Source organism: Copadichromis virginalis, linkage group LG10 (genome assembly GCF_057382275.1).
Source record: "Copadichromis virginalis isolate Kocher_CV1m ecotype Utaka linkage group LG10, C_Virginalis_male_GT1.1, whole genome shotgun sequence".
In the NCBI taxonomy this organism is placed as follows: Eukaryota; Metazoa; Chordata; class Actinopteri; order Cichliformes; family Cichlidae; genus Copadichromis; species Copadichromis virginalis.
In genome coordinates this window covers 4,090,718-4,110,645 of record NC_140627.1, presented here as the reverse complement: position 1 = coordinate 4,110,645, position 19,928 = coordinate 4,090,718, and the positions used below count along the sequence as shown (strand labels likewise).

The window sequence follows — 19,928 nt, the reverse complement described above, 5'->3', positions numbered from 1 at the left end:
ATTTACCTGGTGCCCCAGCAGGGGTCTTTTGTGTGGCGAACATCCTGGCTCATCCTGACCTTTGTGGGAACGTATTCATCACAGCAAGAATTCGGCCTCAAACTGAGAGCCTGCTGGCTCTGTTTGTATATTTAACACATTTTAGGAAACACACATTTAAACTGTATTGACCTTTTGACCTTTTAATGGTTTCAAAGACTCCAGCTGACTGGACTCATTTTACTATTATAAATGCACATTCTATGACTCTAAACATACCCACTAAAACTACAATCTGGTGAAGCTGTTAACAACTTTTAGACATCTGAAAGTTGTGAATGATTAATGAATGCTAGCGACTGGGCTCATCTTTAACAAGCTGTTGTGTTTGTAATCAAATCAAAAGGAATCTTGATAATTGAAGTTCAACATATTCACCACTACATCTTTATGAGCTTTTTGGAACACAACATATTCATATCATATTAGCCATGCGTCCTTGGAAATAGCACATTATAAAAACATATCTGAAACGTGACATTGACGACACAGTCGTTTTCATGTCACTTATGATACACTGTGTGTATCTTTTCAGTGGCTGACAAAGCTGTTACTTTTATCTTATTTGCTCTAAAATTTAGATGTTTTAGAGCAAAACCTCTTTAGGTTTGAAGTTTTATGAGTGCATTTAATCAAATTTGTATTTATATTTGACCTAGGTTACATTAAATTGTACTTTGTGTTTGCAGCATAGTTGATTTCAGCTACCAGCCTAGCCTATTGTAAAGAAAACAAGTCAATGCTGGACAGCATCCCTGACTGTATGATACGGTGGCCCTGAGAGGCCAAACGGACTGCAACACCAGCAATAAGAAAAACGCTGCGAAAGCACACAAAACACAACGGAAATTCACCCAACCACTGTCATGATGAGAGACATTCATAATGGAAAACATGAGTAGAAATGAGAAAATTCCATCAGTCATCATGTCTAAACTGGACTAAACGCAGAACGCAACCCTTTGCACTACACCTCTCTGCACACTGGGTGGCAGGAGGGAGCCAGCGTGAATAAAGGCCCTTCATGTGTTACTGCATCTTGTTGACATGTTGCTTTTTTTTTTTTTTTAAACTCACAATACTTTGAACCGTCCACGTGCTCAAACTCTACAAACTCACTGCATTCTTCAATTGTTCTGTCCTGCATTAGACTTCTGTCGCGGCTATGATGAACGTAAAACTTTGCAGTAATGCAAAGACGTTCAAGTAAGAGTGCAAGAACGGGACTTTTCCCTCATGGCTGTTGACAATGAATAATCCGCATTTTACGTTTTCTACTGAAGCCACACTCACAAACACAGAGAGAATGTAGAGATATTCACAACCGTAGAACAAAACATGGGGATGTGTTGTCCTCCTTCACCTTAAGGTCAATACAATTAGTGTAATTAATTACACTTGGGGCCCAAGGTGCGGGGGCTGATCAGGACAGGGTGGTGGTGGGGTGGGGGTCTGTGGTGTGTGTGTGGGGGGCAGAAAGGACGGGACAAGCCTTTCCTCAGGAAAACATATCACCTTCAACCACAATAGGGTAAACCGCAGGAAATCAGGAAACCGCAGGCAGCAACATTGCTCTCTTGAGTCAGTGAGGACTTTCAGACACGCTCTCACACTCATCACAGACACTCTACAGCCGGGCAGCTCATTTAGCCAACACACTCCAGGATGACATTGGACTGAAACACAGCAAGGCATCGTCATCAGGTAAGTCTGATCCTCTGCAATCATCTATACTCATACTGAGTGTTTCCGTTGTGATAGAGATTTAAGTTCAAATGATTGTTTTTATGTGGAAATCATTGTGTTTGGCTGTTTTTCACCACCTCTGTCTGTAACATATATACTTAAAGTTGGGTAGTCATTTTTGTGTTTAGAAAAAAAACCCAAACTGATTCACCGTTCCTCCTTTACTTTTTTCATTTTTGGAAGAGTTTCCCTATCCTGGCTAATTACACAAACAAACAAACAAACAAACAAATAAACAGCTTAGAAAAATCAAGAAAGAATATCAAGGAAAAAAAATCATACACAGTTCATATTTGATCAACCCACCAGTTGCTAAGTGTAATACAATGCTGATGTCTGGCTTTTGAGCGTTTGCCAGTCACACTGATTTTATGAACTTTGAGGTCATCTTCTTAAAAAAGACACAACTGATAAATACCATCCCTGCTCGTCTACTTTCTTCATCAGGAACATTCAGTATTATTTTTCCATCTAGACACTAAAGGATTCAAATGCCAAAGCATCACAGTAACCATCTCAACTCGAGTCACTGTTCTGAATTTTTACTAACAAAAGATCAATTGTTGTCACTGTCTGGAGTTTGGCTGTTTCTGTTGGCAGGAACAAAGATGAACAAACAAAAGGAGAACTCTCTTTCACTGCCATCAAAGCAAAAAAAAAATAAAAATTGTTCCCCTGCTACTATTTGTTCTATTCAATGTCATTATTTAAAAATGAAGTCCATATAACGAGTAGAAACTGACTGAAATGAGCTTGGCATGATACAAACTTTAATCACTATTAAAGCACCTAAAGTATTTTTTCAGCATCGCATGCGGTATGAAACTAAACACTGTTTCTTGTTCTTGATCATGAAGCAGTAGCCACTCATTATAGTGGAAGTGAAACAAAGTATACTTACTGAATTAATGAAAAAATACAAATGAAAGAAAAACATACTCCTGGGTTCCAAAAAAGTAACCACCACATCTGACCACAAGTAATCATATGAAATATTATGACCACATCATAAGGCAAAAAAACACAATAATGAAAAACAGCCAAAGCAGAAAAAATGGAGAGTCAGACAAAAACAGCAATCTACTGTAGGCCTGGTGTTAATATAATGTTGAGTCAGCAGGGGGTGCTTTTTGCCTTCAGTACTTTTTAAGATTCTGTAAAAATTTGCTCATTGAATATGCAACGCATGAGAGCAGACAATTTTATGTTTTCTACGTATAACAGCACAATGACTTGATTTTTTTTAAAAACTGGAAGTGGAAAAACAATCTTTAGATACCTTTAATAGGTAGTAAAGTTACTTAAGCACTTAAGAACTAGCTGTCCTGTTTCTCACCGATATCCCACCCAGGGCTGTGTGCAGTCTTGCATATATTAGCCAATACATATCACCTGAACAGCACCATAGCTTCTTTTCTCTAAGTCTTGTTCGGGGGATGAAACGGCATTCTTCAAAAGGATATTCCAGCACTAGAGAGCACAATAACAGCACTGCTATAGGATATACACTACCCATTGTGTTGCGTTCTTCTTACTATGAAGGTCAAATATATTTCACATGAAAGTATTCAGGGAGCTCTAATGCCCTATTGTTGTCGCTTTGGCTTTTTGTCACTCCCACCAGGACAGAAATGTTTCATAGAGGGATAAAGGTGAACATTTTGCTCTGATGTGCAGTGACAATTCCCTACAAGGCGACGAGTGGCTCCAGAACTTTGTCAATAACTTGCCCACCGCAGAGTCACCAGATCCCATCACTTTAAGGATCAAAAGTTCTACTTTTTTCCTTTAATTTGTCACATACTCGTATATTTGAAACTAATGTGACACCACCTGGATTCTCGGTATGAAACTGACTATTTGTGTTTCCCTGGAAACTGTTTTGTCACTAAGGTGTAAATCGGGGCCAAGAAGAACAGCAAAAACTCAGTTTCATCACCTTATATTAGAACTGAAAAAACGTCACAAACCAACTCTTATATAAAAAATGTCATTAAAAGTTATTTTAACTTTCAGTTTAAAATGAGTTCACTTATAAGTAGTTTGAAATGAAACCTCTGATCCAGGACTGTTTCTGAATTCTTTGGGGCATGAAATTATATTATTTTGCTCTTATCTTGGTAGGTTAAAGCCCGGGTATGTCTGGTACTCATGTCCTAGTTAATGTTAACTGTGGGTAATGTTGACAGATCTCTGTAGGTTGTTTTTTATCCCAGTTGTTTCATCCTAAGTATTTCCATAGAATTACAAACAAAAATCTAAATTAAAAGAAAAAGAAAAGAAACATTTTTCCTAGATCTTACACATTATCTTTGTTTTGCAGTTTGTTAACGTATTAAATGCAACCATGCCCATTCTGAAGAAACTCCCGGGAAGATCCAAGAGCTGCCACGAGTTCCCCAGAGTGAACGGTGAACTGATTCTGCCTCGCCTAGACTTAGACATCAGGGACTTGAACGAGCTCAAGGACCTGAAGGAGCTTAATGAACTGAAGGATCTAAACAAGAACCTGAACCCCTTTGAGGATGTGGACCTGGATGATGATGATGACAGGAACAGAGGTGACATGGGCCTCATTATGGGGGAGGTCAAGGGTAACCTCCAGCTGAAGTCGTCCTGTGATGGTGAAGAGGAGGAGAACGAGGTAAATGCTGGGAAACACGGGGCAGGGAATCCTAAAGTGAAGCCACTGCGGGGGACCCTTGAGCGGATCTGTGGAGTGTCTCCCCTTAAGACCCTTGGAAAATTGGGAAAGGGGCTTCGCATATCAGGACGGAGTGTATGGGGGAACAGCACCCCACACTACAGCCCTGGAGATTCAAATACACTACCAGCAGAGAAAGAGAAAAGAAAAGGACTACGCAGGAGCTCAGAGGGAATAATGACCCTGCTTCGGTGAGGAGAGATTTGGAGTAGAAAGAAAGCAGTTTTTAAACAATTTAACCTGTGGTACAGTTGTGGTTTGACGTTTACATTCACTCATCATTGACCTAAATGTTCTTTTTTCCAGGTGTAATCATTGTGCAGCATGCTTTTGCACTTTGAGTATACAAGTTTGAATTGACATTGGATTTTGTCACATCCACACAGGGCCAAACGTATACATATAGGCTAAAATATATTCATACACTCACTTGAATCTTTTAATAGGTGACACTGAAGGTCCACTGAATGTCTTTTAACTTGCCGAGGCCTACTAACTTCTCATTAGTGATCACCATTGACTACAACTGGTACTTTATCTTTGTCAGCACAAAAAGGATGTGTTTCACAGCTCACAGCACACATGGGATTAACTAATACTCATAACAATGGGAAAATCCAGAGAAGTCTGTGGGAAAAGATGGTTAATAAGAACTCTAAATTTACGTAAATTTAAGCTGGGAAGGTGTCTTAGTCATTTCCACAAAACTGCAGATTCTGAGCTCATCATTTGAAGGAGTTATACCCAAGCACAAGTTCTAAAAATAAAAATTGGCTAGAATATTCAGAAACATCCCTAACCATAACCCAGAAAAACTGCTGGCATAACTGTCAGTGAAGCAAGTTTTACATTTCAGGGTTAATCCATTTGTAGAAATTTGTAGCTCCCTATGTGGACGAGCCAAATGCCTTGTGGGAAAGTTTTATTGTCAGACGAGACAAGACTGAGTCACAGTTAAAAGAGGTACGTTTGGAAGAGGCTTTCAAACCTGTGCCAGTGTTCAGCGTTCAGCATTGGTAAGCTACTGTTTGCTTTGAGTGCTCGAGTAGAGTAGAAAACCACTACATAAGAACCAGTCCATTTACCATCTACCAAATTAGGCAGACGCTTTAAACCTTGACATAACTGGGTGATCCAATGGGGCAATAATGTAAAAACGCACATTAAAATGGTTCTGGAATAGGCTAATATTAAGCTTCTGGCATGGCCTTCCCAAATCCCAGACCTCAACCCCGTTGAAAAATTCTGGACTATGCTGGATTTGTGCCAGGAAACCAACCAATTTAAATAAAATTTTTACTAATTCTGCCAAGAGTACAGGTCAAATATCCAGCAAGAATTATGCCAGGAGCTTGTCGGTGATCAGAAGTTCAGGCGCAACTATCTAAGCAACAAATATTAGTGGGGGCATCTGTATTTCTTTAAGCCTGTATATACCTTTGACCCTGTGTGGATTAGAGAAAATCCAAAACGAAAGAAAATTTGTGCAAACAATTTTTGGTTAATTTTTAAGTCATTGAAGATGTAGGACTGGAAAAAGAACATTTCAAAGAAATCAAGCCCCCAAATTACCGTGATATTCACAGCCATGTAAATTCTGATGACAACTGTATGTCACTTATGTGAAGCAACTCTATGCTCATTGGACTCATATGATGCTTTTGATTGCATTAAAAAATTGTTTTTCAGCGACTGAGAATAAAAGTCCTGTTTACTGGTCAGTGACAGAATAACATATAGTGCCCTTATTTCCTAAGCGGTTGTGTAATTTGCTGTGGTAACTTGTTGATCTAAGGAACCTCTTTTGTTTTTCAGTGGCATGTTGTGTACTTGCTGTCCTCACTCAATGGGACTATTTTTAGACGAGGTAGCCACACACGGCAGCAACACTGTGAATGTGTGGCACTCAAAGCACAGGTTTTCCTAGGAACTCCGTACAGGACAATACAAACCTCATGCACTCATTAAAGTCCTTGCATCATTTAGGGCCATGATTTATGCTCTTTGTCATTGCTGTGGATGTTCTGCAGCTTCACTGGTCGACGGAAGGAGGAGCGCAGAGAAAGCCTGCCCTGTGGAGACCTGAGCGTAGGCAACGAGGTAGAGACTTCCAGGCGATCATCCTTCCTCAGGATGGTCAGTCTGGGCAAGCTAAAGAGGGAATCCATGTCAGACAAGGCATCCCAAGAGGCGGAGGAGGAAATGGAGGAGGAGGCAGAGGATCCAGTAGTGAAAACCAGAGAGCCCCTCTCAGGTAATAATTAAGAAGTCGATAAAAAAAAATTACTTTCCAAGTGACCCTGTAGACTTTAGCAAAGAATCTACATTACATTAGTTAATATTTCAGGTCAAATTTCAACAGCAGTTGTTGAAACCTAGACAACCCTCTGATGAGGTTAAAACTTTTCACTTGGGAGCCACTGCGCTCACTTACCATCAGGCTGAAAAGGAGAGGAAGTAGGGTCAGAAATGTTCCCCAGCTTCCTCTAGATAATTCAGTCCAGCTACTGTTTGGAGACTCCGGCAGGGAATTTTATCAGGAACAGAGGAATGTGCAGACAAACCTGCAAAAAACAGGCGAGTTTGTCAGCCAGGTACATGCACAGCTGCTGAATGAGATACGTGCATTAACATATTTGTCACTAAACCTATTACCTCTAAACTTGTGTTTCTCTTCTGGTTTCCCACAGTTCTGGAGATCTTACAGCTGGTCAATCACAGGGACCTTCTCCTGGCTGACACACACATTCAGGAACTGGAGCGAGAGTGTGAGCTCCTGTCTCTCCTGCCAAACACAACTCCTCCTACCCTTACTCCTACCCTGTGTCCCAGTACTCCACCCAGCATGTTGTGTTTGTCCTCTTCCTTTGATGAGTCCCTCAGCTCTAATGCGACTTTGGACTCAAGCCGGAGAAAAGCTAAGGATGTGGAGCTCCTGTATGAAGCCCTTCAGAAGGAGATGTGGGATGTGGTGCGGGAGTCACTCCGTCAGCCTAGTGCTGGCCCCAACCTTGGTCTGGTGGTGCTGGTAATCCAGCAGGAGGAGCATGCTGATGCTGCCTGGGCTCTGAGGGAGGAGACTAAGCCAGAGCAAGAGGTCCCCCGCATCCAGCCCAGCCAGCGTCCCCGGCGACTGAAGATGAAGTGGAGGCAGGCTGTAGCGGAGGCTGCAGACTGGAGCCTGCCACATCAGGTAGACACCCAAGCAGGCCAGTTGGCCTCATACCTGGAGCGCCTGAAGTGTCGAATGGTGGATGATCTGGATGCAGCGAGAAGGAACGCTATATCCATTTACCCAGAGGAGTTTGCAGCCTTCCAGGTGTATGTGGAAAGTTACCATCGAGCTGTGGCCAAACGTCTTCGCACTATTACCAGTGGCCCACTGCAGATCACAGACGTATACTCACTACTTGACTGGTTCTACAACATCTACAACAGGTTGGTAATGATTGCCTGCTCCAATAACGACACACACAACAAGCTTTTATTCCTAGTTAAATTTTTACATTAATTCTTTCCCACCAGGGATGTCCTAGGAACAATCGGGACCACCACACCCATCAACTACAGCACACTGGATGGTATTCTGCCTCAAGAGACAGTGGATAGGCTGGAACAAGACTGCATTAGTGTAGTCAGGGTGAGAAAAGAGTGTTTGAATGTCTGTTGCTGGGAAAATGTGGATAAGCGATGCATTTAAATTTCCTGCTTTTTCAATTTTCAGGATAAGGTGACAACAGAGCTGATCCATGTGCTTGATGAAGAGGAGAGGCGGTGGGCCCAGACTTTGCACATAGAGGAGTATCAGTCTCACCTAGCATGCTCAGTAATCCAGGTACAAAGCCGTACTATTTCAGTAACATTTTCCTTGAATGAAACCTCTGTCTTATCACTCATGTCTTTTAAAATTTCAGAGGGTAAAGGTGGATTTGGACAGATCTACATCTGTGAACCAGTTTCTAGGAGCAAGAGTGGCTCGCTGCAGTCTCATTGGATTGGCTGACTTCATTTACAGGTGTGTGGACAGTAGTTTAAGGTTATAGCTGTTAAATCATATCTATATATCTATCTACTGAGAAAGAGAGAGAGAGTATTTGCATTCAAAGTGTTCTCATAAAACCTCTATGCATTCAGTTTCCAGAGGAAGGTGGAGATGTTTCATGACAGTCAGGCAGAATTTGGAGACCGAGGAGATGGATATGTGTCAAGGACTATAGCTCTGGTTAACTGCTGCCCTCCTCTCAGGTTGGCAAAGATCAGTGAAACTTCATATCTGAACATTTTCTAAAAGAGCTACAGAAACTAAACTGACATGTCATATTTCTTGTGTAATGTGTAGATCCTTTGTGGACCGCTGCAGGCAGTGTGACCCACAGGGCAGTGAGGAATCTGCGCAGAAAGCCAACTCCTCATTGGACAGGATCATCAACCAGTCAGTGAGGGTGCTGACTGACAGGCTATTTGACCACATCAGAGTGAGTAGGACAGTGGCAAGATTCATCTGAGCCATTAAAGATGGTTTTCTGGAAACATAATTACGATCATGACCCAGATGTGCTGTGCTTAACAAATTTATGAGAGCATCACCCAATAATAATAATAATAATAATAATACATTTTATTTAAAAATAGCGCCTTTCAAAGCACCCAAGGACACTGTACAACAGATAAAAACACAAAAACTGGAAATATACACAATAATAAGAATAACAGATAAAAGTTAAGAGCATACAGAGGTTTAAACATAAGCAATTTTAAACAGATGAGTTTTGAGGGTGGACTTAAAAAGAGGGAATGAACTAATAATGTTCCACAGCTACCCTAAATTAACAGTACTGTAATGGTAATCGGCAAAATTATTGTGTGTGTCACTGCAATGGTTGCTCCAGTATGCACAAGCTCTTCAATAAAATTATATTTTAATGCTAAAATATAATTATTTTTCTTATCAAAGAATTTTTCAATTTACTGTACAAAAAGAAAAAAACATTAAAGCACATTATTATTTATCAGGTTAAGATACAAAATTACAGTTATTTACTTGCATTCCTGAACAGAAAAATAGTTTTAGTGGTTGAAGGTTATGCTTTTGGTACAAAGCACAAATTCATTTCATTAAGTTTACTTATTATTAGTTCTGAACAAGTTTCTGGCAGATTTGTGTTCATGACAGGTAAGCTAAAACAAAACAGTATTTTTTTGTAGCTAAGTTTCTGGTCACATACTTGTGTCTTTTATTATTTTGATAATACACCGAATTATATGGAGAACTTACATGTAATACATGAAAAGTCAGTATTTGGGCAGAAGTGTTTTGTGTACACACAGCTGTTTAGTGTATCATTAGCTGTTTCGTTAGCTGTATCGTTAGCTGTTTCGTTAGCTGTTTCGTTAGCTGTTTCGTTAGCTGTTTCGACAAAAACAGCTAATAAATACAACTGTCCAACGTGATGATGATAATAATGATAATAATAATAAACAATGAGTATAAAGTACAGTCTTTACCTCATTCCTATATCTGAAATTTCAAGTAATAAAACCATCCACACTAATTCAGTTAAAAGGACTAGATGTTCCAGCCCCTGATAATGCATTGTTTTTGATGGAGAGACTCTTGAGGGATGGCTAGGGTTGCCAACTCCCTGAAAAATAAATAAGGGACACCTCGTGGCCAGGGCCGGGCGACCCAGTTGTCTTCACCCTTCCCAGTGTGGTGAATTTTCTAGCTCTTTTTTTGTGTGTGAAATTATTTTTTTAACCCTTTGACTTGAATTTGATTTAAGTAGATGTGTATTCTTTGTGATATGAACACATGTGAAACAAATGATCATTTAGCCATTTATTTTTAGCTCAAAATGACAACATTAACACAATAAAACAGGTCTCCTTCTTAAACAGAAGCCTGTCATGCTTAGCTTTTGAGAATATAAGTAAATCTTTCTTTAAAAGAACTCTGTCCTGCTTAACTTAAAATAATAGAAAACAATAGAAAGAAAAACATTCTTGTAACAGTGCACATATAGTGCATTTAGTACAATCGGCTTCAGTTGAAATATTATTTCAGCTTTTCTAATGCTAATCAGCTGCTCCTGTTTGTAAACCCGCTTGTTCCCATGATTACGCATCTTAACTCATCATCATTATTCATCTATGTATTACTTTTATGTATTAGTCATCTATTTGTTGTAATCATCTATCCTTGCAGTTGTTTATTACACAAAATAAATTATATTATCACACTTCTGGCCACATAGCGCTGATATTGACTGCACATGCCCATATTAACTTTTTCCACCCAGGTGTTTTCCTTTTCCCATTCTTCCCTTTCTCTGAGGGGAACAAACATTGCTGCTCTAATGCTGGGCTCACACCGTGCGGTTTTAGGCCCATTTTGAGCCGATTTTTGAGTGATCGGACCGATTTTGGCCTTCATCGTGCATCGTGTAGTATACGTGGGGTAACAAGAAGTGATTAACACCTCACGACCAGCTCCCGATCATCAATCGCTCGTGAGGGTGTCACCACAGCCGCTCACACTGCTCGCGCGCAAACACGTAAACGTTGGTGTAAAAGATGGAGCAGCTCGGCTGTGCAGCGTGTGATCTGGACACAAGCGATGGAGGCACAACTTGTAGAACTTTGGAAAGCTCATCCGAGCCTTTTCGATGTGGCATCACAAAATTATCACGACCACAACAACCGTGAAAACAGTTGGATTTACATTGCTGCTCAATCACAGCTGCCTGATGAGTGTTTTTCATTAGCAATTTAGCAAAGTTGATGGTGGTGGTGTGTGTGTCTGTGTGAGTGAAAGACAGAGGGAGAGCGAGCGACAGATTTTCTGTTATAACCTTCATGTTCTGGAGGCACAGTGTGAGCACTCAGGTCGCATCAGAGCATCGGGCCGTATAGTGTGAGACCTGCATCGTGACCTACCAACTTCTAACCCCTGCGAGTCAACCGTACAGTTTGAGCAGGTGCTGAATAACGTGACTGAAAAAATCGCACAGTGTTTGCCCAGCTTTAGGTGTACTGTCGTCCGAGACTTGCACCGCAGAGTCGGCGTTTGTTTCCCTGTTGGCCATGCTTCTTGTTGTGGTCATCTGTTGTCTTCCGGTATTTTCTCCGTAAGCGACCTTTCCTCGACCAATGAGATGAGCGGTAATCTGAATTGTCATACTCGAATTGTCATAAGTGTGCTGTCAGCTCATTGGTCACAAAGCAGGAGAGGGGCTGGGAATTATGTTTTCAAACAAAGCGTTAATTCCATTAAAAGTTATAGACTACTTTTGATTCTCACTGTATTACGGGACAAAGTGCGTCCCTTATTAGCTCAATACGGGACGTGTACTTTTGTTTCGAAATACGGGACGATTCCGTATTTTAAGGGACGGTTGGCAACCCTAGGGATGGCTGTTATGAGGAAAGGCAGCCCAGAAACTTTGCCAGCAGCCCACGTCGTTGTGTGCTCACTTTCAGTCTTTTACCCAGGCTAATCTGCTGTTTTCCTTCCTTGGTTAGGTTTACCAAACCTAAATCTGTTCTTAATCTGTACTTTGTCTGTTGCCTTTCTAGCCCTTCTTTGACAAACTGATGAAGAGAAAGTGGCTGAACAACACAGAGGCCTTCGAGGCTATTGAAGCCAGTATTAAACAGCATTTCAAGAAATTTAGAAGGATGGACTCTCCACCCTATCAGGTCAATACACGTTTGAAATGGTAGTCGATAACATTTTCAATGTATAAAGGTATGAAGCTATATAAAACTATAGCTAATCTACAATTGCTGTTATGACTGACAGACACTGGTGGGTGAGGTGCACCGGCGGGTCCTAGTGGAGTATGTGAGAGCCATTATGAGGGGACGCCTCATGTGCACATCCTCCAAGATGAGGAAGAGGATGGCTTTCCGCCTGCAAGATGAGGCCAAGCAGCTCAAAGGACTCTTTAAGGATCTGGTAAGTCTGGTCTGCAGACACAAAACATTTTTTTTATTAGACTGTGTTAGTGTGGAAAAGAAAATTATATTTTAGAGTGCTAATGGTCTCCAAATATGGAGAAGGAAATTTACAGAGTCCAAGACACAAGTAGTGGTTATGTTTCCGGGGAGCACAAACCGATCCAAAGTGCTGATTCTCAAAAACTTGGAATGGGGAGGGGGAAAGAGTGTGCCGGCTGTGACTGGAGCCTGACCCTGGAATTTCCTAGGTCAGGAATAACTCAGACAGTGTTGATACAGGACTGAGCTCTGAAAAATGGCTGCCGTCAGTGAAATGGAGATGGATGAACCGGGCTTACGTTAGCACTTGCCAAAGTGGGGAAGAGGGAGTCAAACAACGAGGCCTGACGGCATGGCATTTGCCCCCTTTCTATCTACAAGTTCAAACAAGTGTCCGTCACCTCAGCTGACAACAGGAAGCTGCTGTGTTCGGAGGAAACTTCCTGTTCCTGTCAGCTGGCGCACTTTGATGTGGCTCTGGAATGGCCTTGATGGCCTTTTTCGCTGAGGAGTGGGATGAAGTTTCTGTGGAAACTGGGAACTTAGGAGCATTGGGGGGAGGATGAGTTTTTAACGACCACCAAAAAAAAACGTTGTTATTTTTAGTGAGTGGCAAGCAACCTCTCTTTTCCTCAGTGTTCCTGAGAAAAAAACAAGAAAGCAGAGGTTGAGGTCTGGTATTCACTAATCAAATTCCTAAGTGTTTGGCCTCCAGAGGCATTAACCTGTGCTTCCTCTGTGGGTTTCATTGTTCACTAAACTGCTTGTCACTTCTTGCCTGAAAAACACATTAAGACTTAAGAAGAGGTCATTTGGATGGGCAATGATAATAAATAAGTGGAACTCGCGTCTTCTTGCAGTCCATTTCTTCTCATTCTGTCCATCCAATGTCTCGTCTCTCGCTCACTGTTTTTCTTTGAAACTTTTGCACATTCAAGTGCATGTGTCTTGTAAACAGTGACCAAAGATGTCTGCAGAATCTTTTATGACTTTTATATCTAACAATACATTACCATTAGATGTGCAAGGATGCCAGCCTTTAGCCTTTTATGTGTTTTGAAATTTCATCCACTGTATTTGAGGTATTTTAGGTGTAATCACCAGAACTAAGTGCCCAAACGACATTATAAGTTCAAACAAAAGCACAGCTGTCCAACTTGACAGATTTATATTTATTTATGTAGCGTGCTTGCATTTATATGCTACTTTTGTAGTCTTACTGACGTTCAAAGTACTTGATTTATCTTGTAGTCCTGAGTTTCCTGTGAATGAATTGTCGCCTCTTCTCTGCCTCAGGAATCGAGCTCCTCCTGGTTGGACAGCATCATCTGTCACCTTGCTGACATCATTCTCCTGGAGGACACGCCCTCCATCCAAATGGAGGTGGCTGTCCTGGTGAAAGAATTTCCAGATATACGGTAAGGATTCCCCCCCCCCCCCCCCCTCACAAATGAACAGTCTTGAAATGTTACAACCAGGAAACATCTATAAGACAGATGCTCTCTGCACTGGTCCCTCCCAAAGGTCCTATATTCTTTTATGCTTACGGCTACACATTCGCTGTGTTGTTTTTGGCACTGCGCTAAAACAAGAAAAATGTAAGCCTGCATATGTTGTTTTGTTGCAATGGATCAAAACAAGGAAAAGGAGCGCGGAAACATATCTACATTAACTTTGCTATTTTTGGAGCGGTGCGGGTCTGTTTTGAGAATGGATGAAGCAGACAAGCCTCTGGGGGGGAGTTCCAGCCTGTTTGTGCACAGATTAAGACTCACATTAGTGACGGTTTTCGACCTAATGCACGTGACGCATAACCCTCCAAGGAACAGACAGGAAGCTGCTGCCGAATACTTCCTGTTCCTGCCATCCTGCAGGAGACAGACTGGTGCCACTCTTTGAGTCAGAGAGAGAAAGGTGTGGAAGAGAAGAGAAAAAGTAGCAGTTCAGACCTAGAGACACATTAACTTGCTGCATTTCTTTGAACTTAATGACAGACCCGCAAGTCTTTCAGGAGATCAAATGCAGGATTTCCCGAGTCTTTTATTTATCTACCTTAAGAGTCACATTGTGCACATACGGCTGTGTCTACATATTGTGGATAAAAAGTATGAAAAAATCCAATGATAAATAAAATACAGTGCTTAACAATTTTATTAGATCACCACCCAATGTAAGGTTTATGCCACAGCTGCTGGTAGTTATCAAAATCATTTTCTCATTTACAGTGGGGCAAAAAAGTATTTAGTCAGCCACCGATTGTGCAAGTTCCCCCACCTAAAATGATGACAGAGGTCAGTAATTTGCACCAGAGGTACACTTCAACTGTGAGAGACAGAATGTGGAAAAAAAATCCATGAATCCACATGGTAGGATTTGTAAAGAATTTATTCGTAAATTAGGGTGGAAAATAAGTATTTGGTCAATAACAAAAATACAACTCAATACTTTGTAACATAACCTTTGTTGGCAATAACAGAGGTCAAACGTTTACTATAGGTCTTTACCAGGTTTGCACACACAGTAGCTGGTATTTTGGCCCATTCCTCCATGCAGATCTTCTCGAGAGCAGTGATGTTTTGGGGCTGTCGCCGAGCAACACGGACTTTCAACTCCCGCCACAGATTTTCTATGGGGTTGAGGTCTGGAGACTGGCTAGGCCACTCCAGGACTTTCAAATGCTTCTTACGGAGCCACTCCTTTGTTGCCCGGGCGGTGTGTTTTGGATCATTGTCATGTTGGAAGACCCAGCCTCGTTTCATCTTCAAAGTTCTCACTGATGGAAGGAGGTTTTGGCTCAAAATCTCACGATACATGGCCCCATTCATTCTGTCCTTAACACGGATCAGTCGTCCTGTCCCCTTGGCAGAAAAACAGCCCCATAGCATGATGTTTCCACCCCCATGCTTCACAGTAGGTATGGTGTTCTTGGGATGCAACTCAGTATTCTTCTTCCTCCAAACACGACGAGTTGAGTTTATACCAAAAAGTTCTACTTTGGTTTCATCTGACCACATGACATTCTCCCAATCCTCTGCTGTATCATCCATGTGCTCTCTGGCAAACTTCAGACGGGCCTGGACATGCACTGGCTTCAGCAGCGGAACACGTCTGGCACTGCGGGATTTGATTCCCTGCCGTTGTAGTGTGTTACTGATGGTGACCTTTGTTACTTTGGTCCCAGCTCTCTGCAGGTCATTCACCAGGTCCCCCCGTGTGGTTCTGGGATCTTTGCTCACCGTTCTCATGATCATTTTGACCCCACGGGATGAGATCTTGCGTGGAGCCCCAGATCGAGGGAGATTATCAGTGGTCTTGTATGTCTTCCATTTTCTGATGATTGCTCCCACAGTTGATTTTTTCACACCAAGCTGCTTGCCTATTGTAGATTCACTCTTCCCAGTCTGGTGCAGGTCTACAATACTTTTCCTGGTGTCCTTCGAAAGCTCTTTGGTCTTGGCCATGGCGAAGTTTGGAGTCTGACTGTTTGAGGCTGTGGACAGGTGTCTTTTATACAGATGATGAGTTCAAACAGGTGCCATTCATACAGGTAACGAGTGGGGGACAGAAAAGCTTCTTACAGAAGACGTTACAGGTCTGTGAGAGCCAGAGATTTTCCTTGTTTGAGGTGACCAAATACTTATTTTCCACCCTAATTTACGAATAAATTCTTTACAAATCCTACCATGTGAATTCATGGATTTTTTTTCACATTCTGTCTCTCACAGTTGAAGTGTACCTCTGGTGCAAATTACTGACCTCTGTCATCATTTTAAGTGGGGGAACTTGCACAATCGGTGGCTGACTAAATACTTTTTTGCCCCACTGTAGTTTTTTATTCTGTAATGTTTACATACACAAGTGCTTCTTGTTTTTACCTTATTCAGTGTTAGTTTAAGTTTAAATGAAGCTTGTAAATTTAAGTAGGCCCAATATGATTTAAAACCATCGCCATGCAAAATTTTAGACGGGCACTGAATTTTCTGTCCTTCCCAGAAGTGAACACAGTGACTCAGAGAAAATGACCGTTACTCGGCGTCATGGCACTTCTTAACAACACCACACAGATCTAATTTCCGATTCATACCCATTTATCCTTCGTCCTCCCTGTATCCTTCCTCTTTGCAGGAAGAAGCATGTCTCCACCCTGCTGAATGTTCGAGGGATGATGCGGCAGGCAGAGCGACAGGAGATCCTCAATGTCGTCAAAGATTTTGAATGCAGCAGCGCCCTTATGTGCCGGGACCACGCCCTCTTTTCCGATATTCCCATCACCTCAGAGGTGCACTGCATCAGCCTGGGTTTCCTCCGCCTCGCCATGACCGTCTCCAACTGGTTCTCAGAGCACCGGCCAAGACGGAGAGGCAGAGTAAGCATCAGGAACGCTACACCTCAGCCTGCAGAGAATAAGGAAGATGCGACTAAACTTCACAGAGAAGACTAGCCACTAGTGTTTGTGCTAGGAGAGTAGTCACAGGCATACTGCGAAGATGAGATGTACATGCACCTTGACCAAAACTGATTTTGTCACCAGCCACTTAAAAAAAACCTCAGGTACTGCACATACTGTACATCCTCAGTGACAATTCTCCATTTCCTCGTGTTCGCTTTTGCTTTAACGATGAAACAAACTGTGTATTTTAATAACTCACCATGATTTACAGTACTTTGCTGTTTATTTACACCTCTACAGAAGTAAACAAAAAAGAATATATCCTCTGAATGTAACATCATGTTCATTAGTTTTTCAGCCTTTATTTCTTAATTGTCATTGCACAAAAAACTTCAATATGATTTACAATGTCTGCTCTTCAGCATATATTTACCCAATGATATATACCCTTTCTCTGGTATATAGAGCATATGGATGTACAGTACTGTGCATAAAAAGTTAAAGACACTTGCTGTTGTTTAGCTGTTTGCTTCTTATCCAGATACCTGATCTGTTAAAAAGTCATTCTGCTGCGTGCAATTAGGCCAATATGATGCTGGCTTTAGTGATAAGAAAAACAAAGGGTCCTGAACATTTGGACCTAATCTGGGATCATTCTGACACTTACCGATATAACTGGCAAATGTTGTGAGTGTTACAAATGTGGATATAAGATAAAGTGGACCTGTGGCTGAGCTGCAGAAGTCACATTTGCACCAAATCCAATGAGGTGGGTCAGATTTGGGCCAAACATTCATTGCTATATATAACATGAAAGAAGTCATAAAATAACTGTGGCAAGGTCTCCAAGATCCTTTGATCAAACAAAAGTGGTGCAGTTTTATTGGTGTTTTTTCATGACTGCACTTTGAATTAAACTAATACAGAAAAATGCAAAATTGCTTTATTTTCTTCAAAACATCCTCCATTTGCATTTTACTTTTACAATGTTTTCTTAGTACTGCATATTAATTTTATGGAAATCTGTTGTGTCACTGTGAATGAAATGGATCTATTGCTGGAAACATAATAAAAGCCCATTGACTGGGTCGAGTAAAGTGATTCAGCAGCTCTGTCATTGTGGGTTCAAATTCTGTTTTGCATTTCAGGTAAAAAATCAGCAGTACTGTATAAACATACAGAGAGTGCAAAAAATAGTGTAGAAGGAACCCTCGCTGCATCATGGGAAACCCCACGGCAGCCTAAGCCTATTGCAGCGTCACTAAGGAATGGTTCAGAATCACCTGATCCATCACTAACTATCGGTTTGATCAAAAACAAAAGTTTCAAAAGCAGTGACGGTGAATTTTCTGAATCCAAACCGGGAGCCGGTCCCACAGACGGCTTAATAATGCTCGGCTTCTGACTAAACTTTTATCAAATCTAGGAACCGCACGTAAGCCACCAGTCTGAGAACAAGGTGCTCTGTTAGGAAAATAAGGTGTTGTGTGACCTTTCAGAGCCTGAGTGTGCGGGGAAAGGTTTCAAATTCACCTGTGAATTTAACAGAGAGCCAATGAAAAGAAGCTAATATGGGAAACACATGGTTTCTTTTTATAGCTCCAATTCTGGATTAACTGAAGACTTTTCAGGGACCTGTTAGAGTGATCTGGTATTAAGGAAGCAGAGGAGTCGTGCCTAGAAGGTTATTTACTGGCACCTCAAAAACCCGTGGTACATGGCCTGATAATAAAGATGAGTTAATCATGTTTACAATTGAAGGATTAATTAATGGTGGAACTTTATTAAGCAGCAGGGATGGGGTCTAAAAGACACAATGATGGTTTTTAGGAAGAAATGATTGAAGTTAGCTTGTTCTTGGATTGGTCTAATAAAATATCATCATTTATCATAACAGAGCACTAAGTTAGACTTTAAAAAGTCTGAGAAATCCAATAGAAATTGAGTAACTGTTAGAATGGATATGCTTTTAGTCAGTTACTCTGCCAGCTTCTAACTTTAGGTGCTGTGACCCCTGATCACCGGAGGGTCAGACATGCTGTCTAGCACTGTGTTAAACAATACATACCAAGTGGTACTCTGACAAACAGGCACTGGACCGACACACAATCTATGTAGCCAACGCATATACGCCCACCTACACATAAAGTCTTTGTTGTTTATCTTAAGAGTAAGGCTGCTTTGTTCAGTAAACAGAGCTTTAAATATGGAGCTCAAGAACAACGACTGCACTGTCTTGCAACAAGAAGGGTCATCCAACCCGGGGCCAACAACGGGATGTTTTTTACTAAACAAAGATTTCCTGTTGTCCGCTGAGGTGCCAACGGATGCTTTTATTGGAGCCAAGTTTACGTTATGCACTAGGAGGGAACTTCCCTTCTGCTGCTGCCGCTGAGCTTTTTCATGTCTGAGCTGCTCGTGGGCTTACCATAACAAAGTTGGCCAGCCCCAGCAGGGGTCATTCTACATGCCGACCTCTCAGAGGATCTGTATTTGAATTCTGAATGAGTGGCCGTGTGCTTTGAAATAACTTGGGAGGTTTGCCGTGAGCGTGTGGGATTTCACAGCAGGTGGTGGGATATATTTATTTGAAAAGCATGGAACTGCAGATGTTTGGCCATCTCCATGTCCCCTTACCGCAGTAAGGTCAGTGTAGTAAAGGGTGGTCACACGACACGATCCAGCAAGTTTATTTTAAGTGCTTTTGGTAAATTTACATTCACATATAAGCTTGCTGCTTCACATTGATTCATTTCAATTTCTGATCATTAGAAATTATTAGTAATTATTCAATAATAACCATGTATTCCATTTGGAAATATTGACAGAAAACAACACATTTAGTCCTGCAGACATGTTTTCAGATAAAAAGTAAGAATCCTCTCCACTCTGCCACTAACCTCACAGTAGAACAGTCTTTGTCACTACTATTAATGCAGCTCTCAAATCAGCTTTTTATACTCCCTGCTATGGTTTCCATGTATTGATCAGTGGTAAAGATATTTCTTACTGTGTTGATTTGTTGCGCATTTTCAAAAAGGTATTTTCAAC

General features: G+C 41.4%; 1 protein-coding gene across 1 annotated transcript; it reads left to right on the top strand.

Annotated features, from left to right (window-relative positions):
- Positions 1-1,572: 1,572 nt before the first annotated feature.
- Positions 1,573-17,978, top strand: exoc3l2a (exocyst complex component 3-like 2a). The gene is made up of 13 exons (XM_085469528.1): positions 1,573-1,743; positions 4,109-4,680; positions 6,520-6,743; positions 7,180-7,927; positions 8,015-8,129; positions 8,214-8,324; positions 8,404-8,504; positions 8,624-8,734; positions 8,829-8,964; positions 12,065-12,187; positions 12,291-12,446; positions 13,784-13,905; positions 16,613-17,978. The coding sequence occupies exons 2-13, from the start codon at positions 4,133-4,135 to the stop codon at positions 16,926-16,928; spliced, it is 2,811 nt and encodes a 936-aa protein (XP_085325654.1). The 5' UTR covers positions 1,573-1,743; positions 4,109-4,132; the 3' UTR covers positions 16,929-17,978.
- Positions 17,979-19,928: the final 1,950 nt, after the last annotated feature.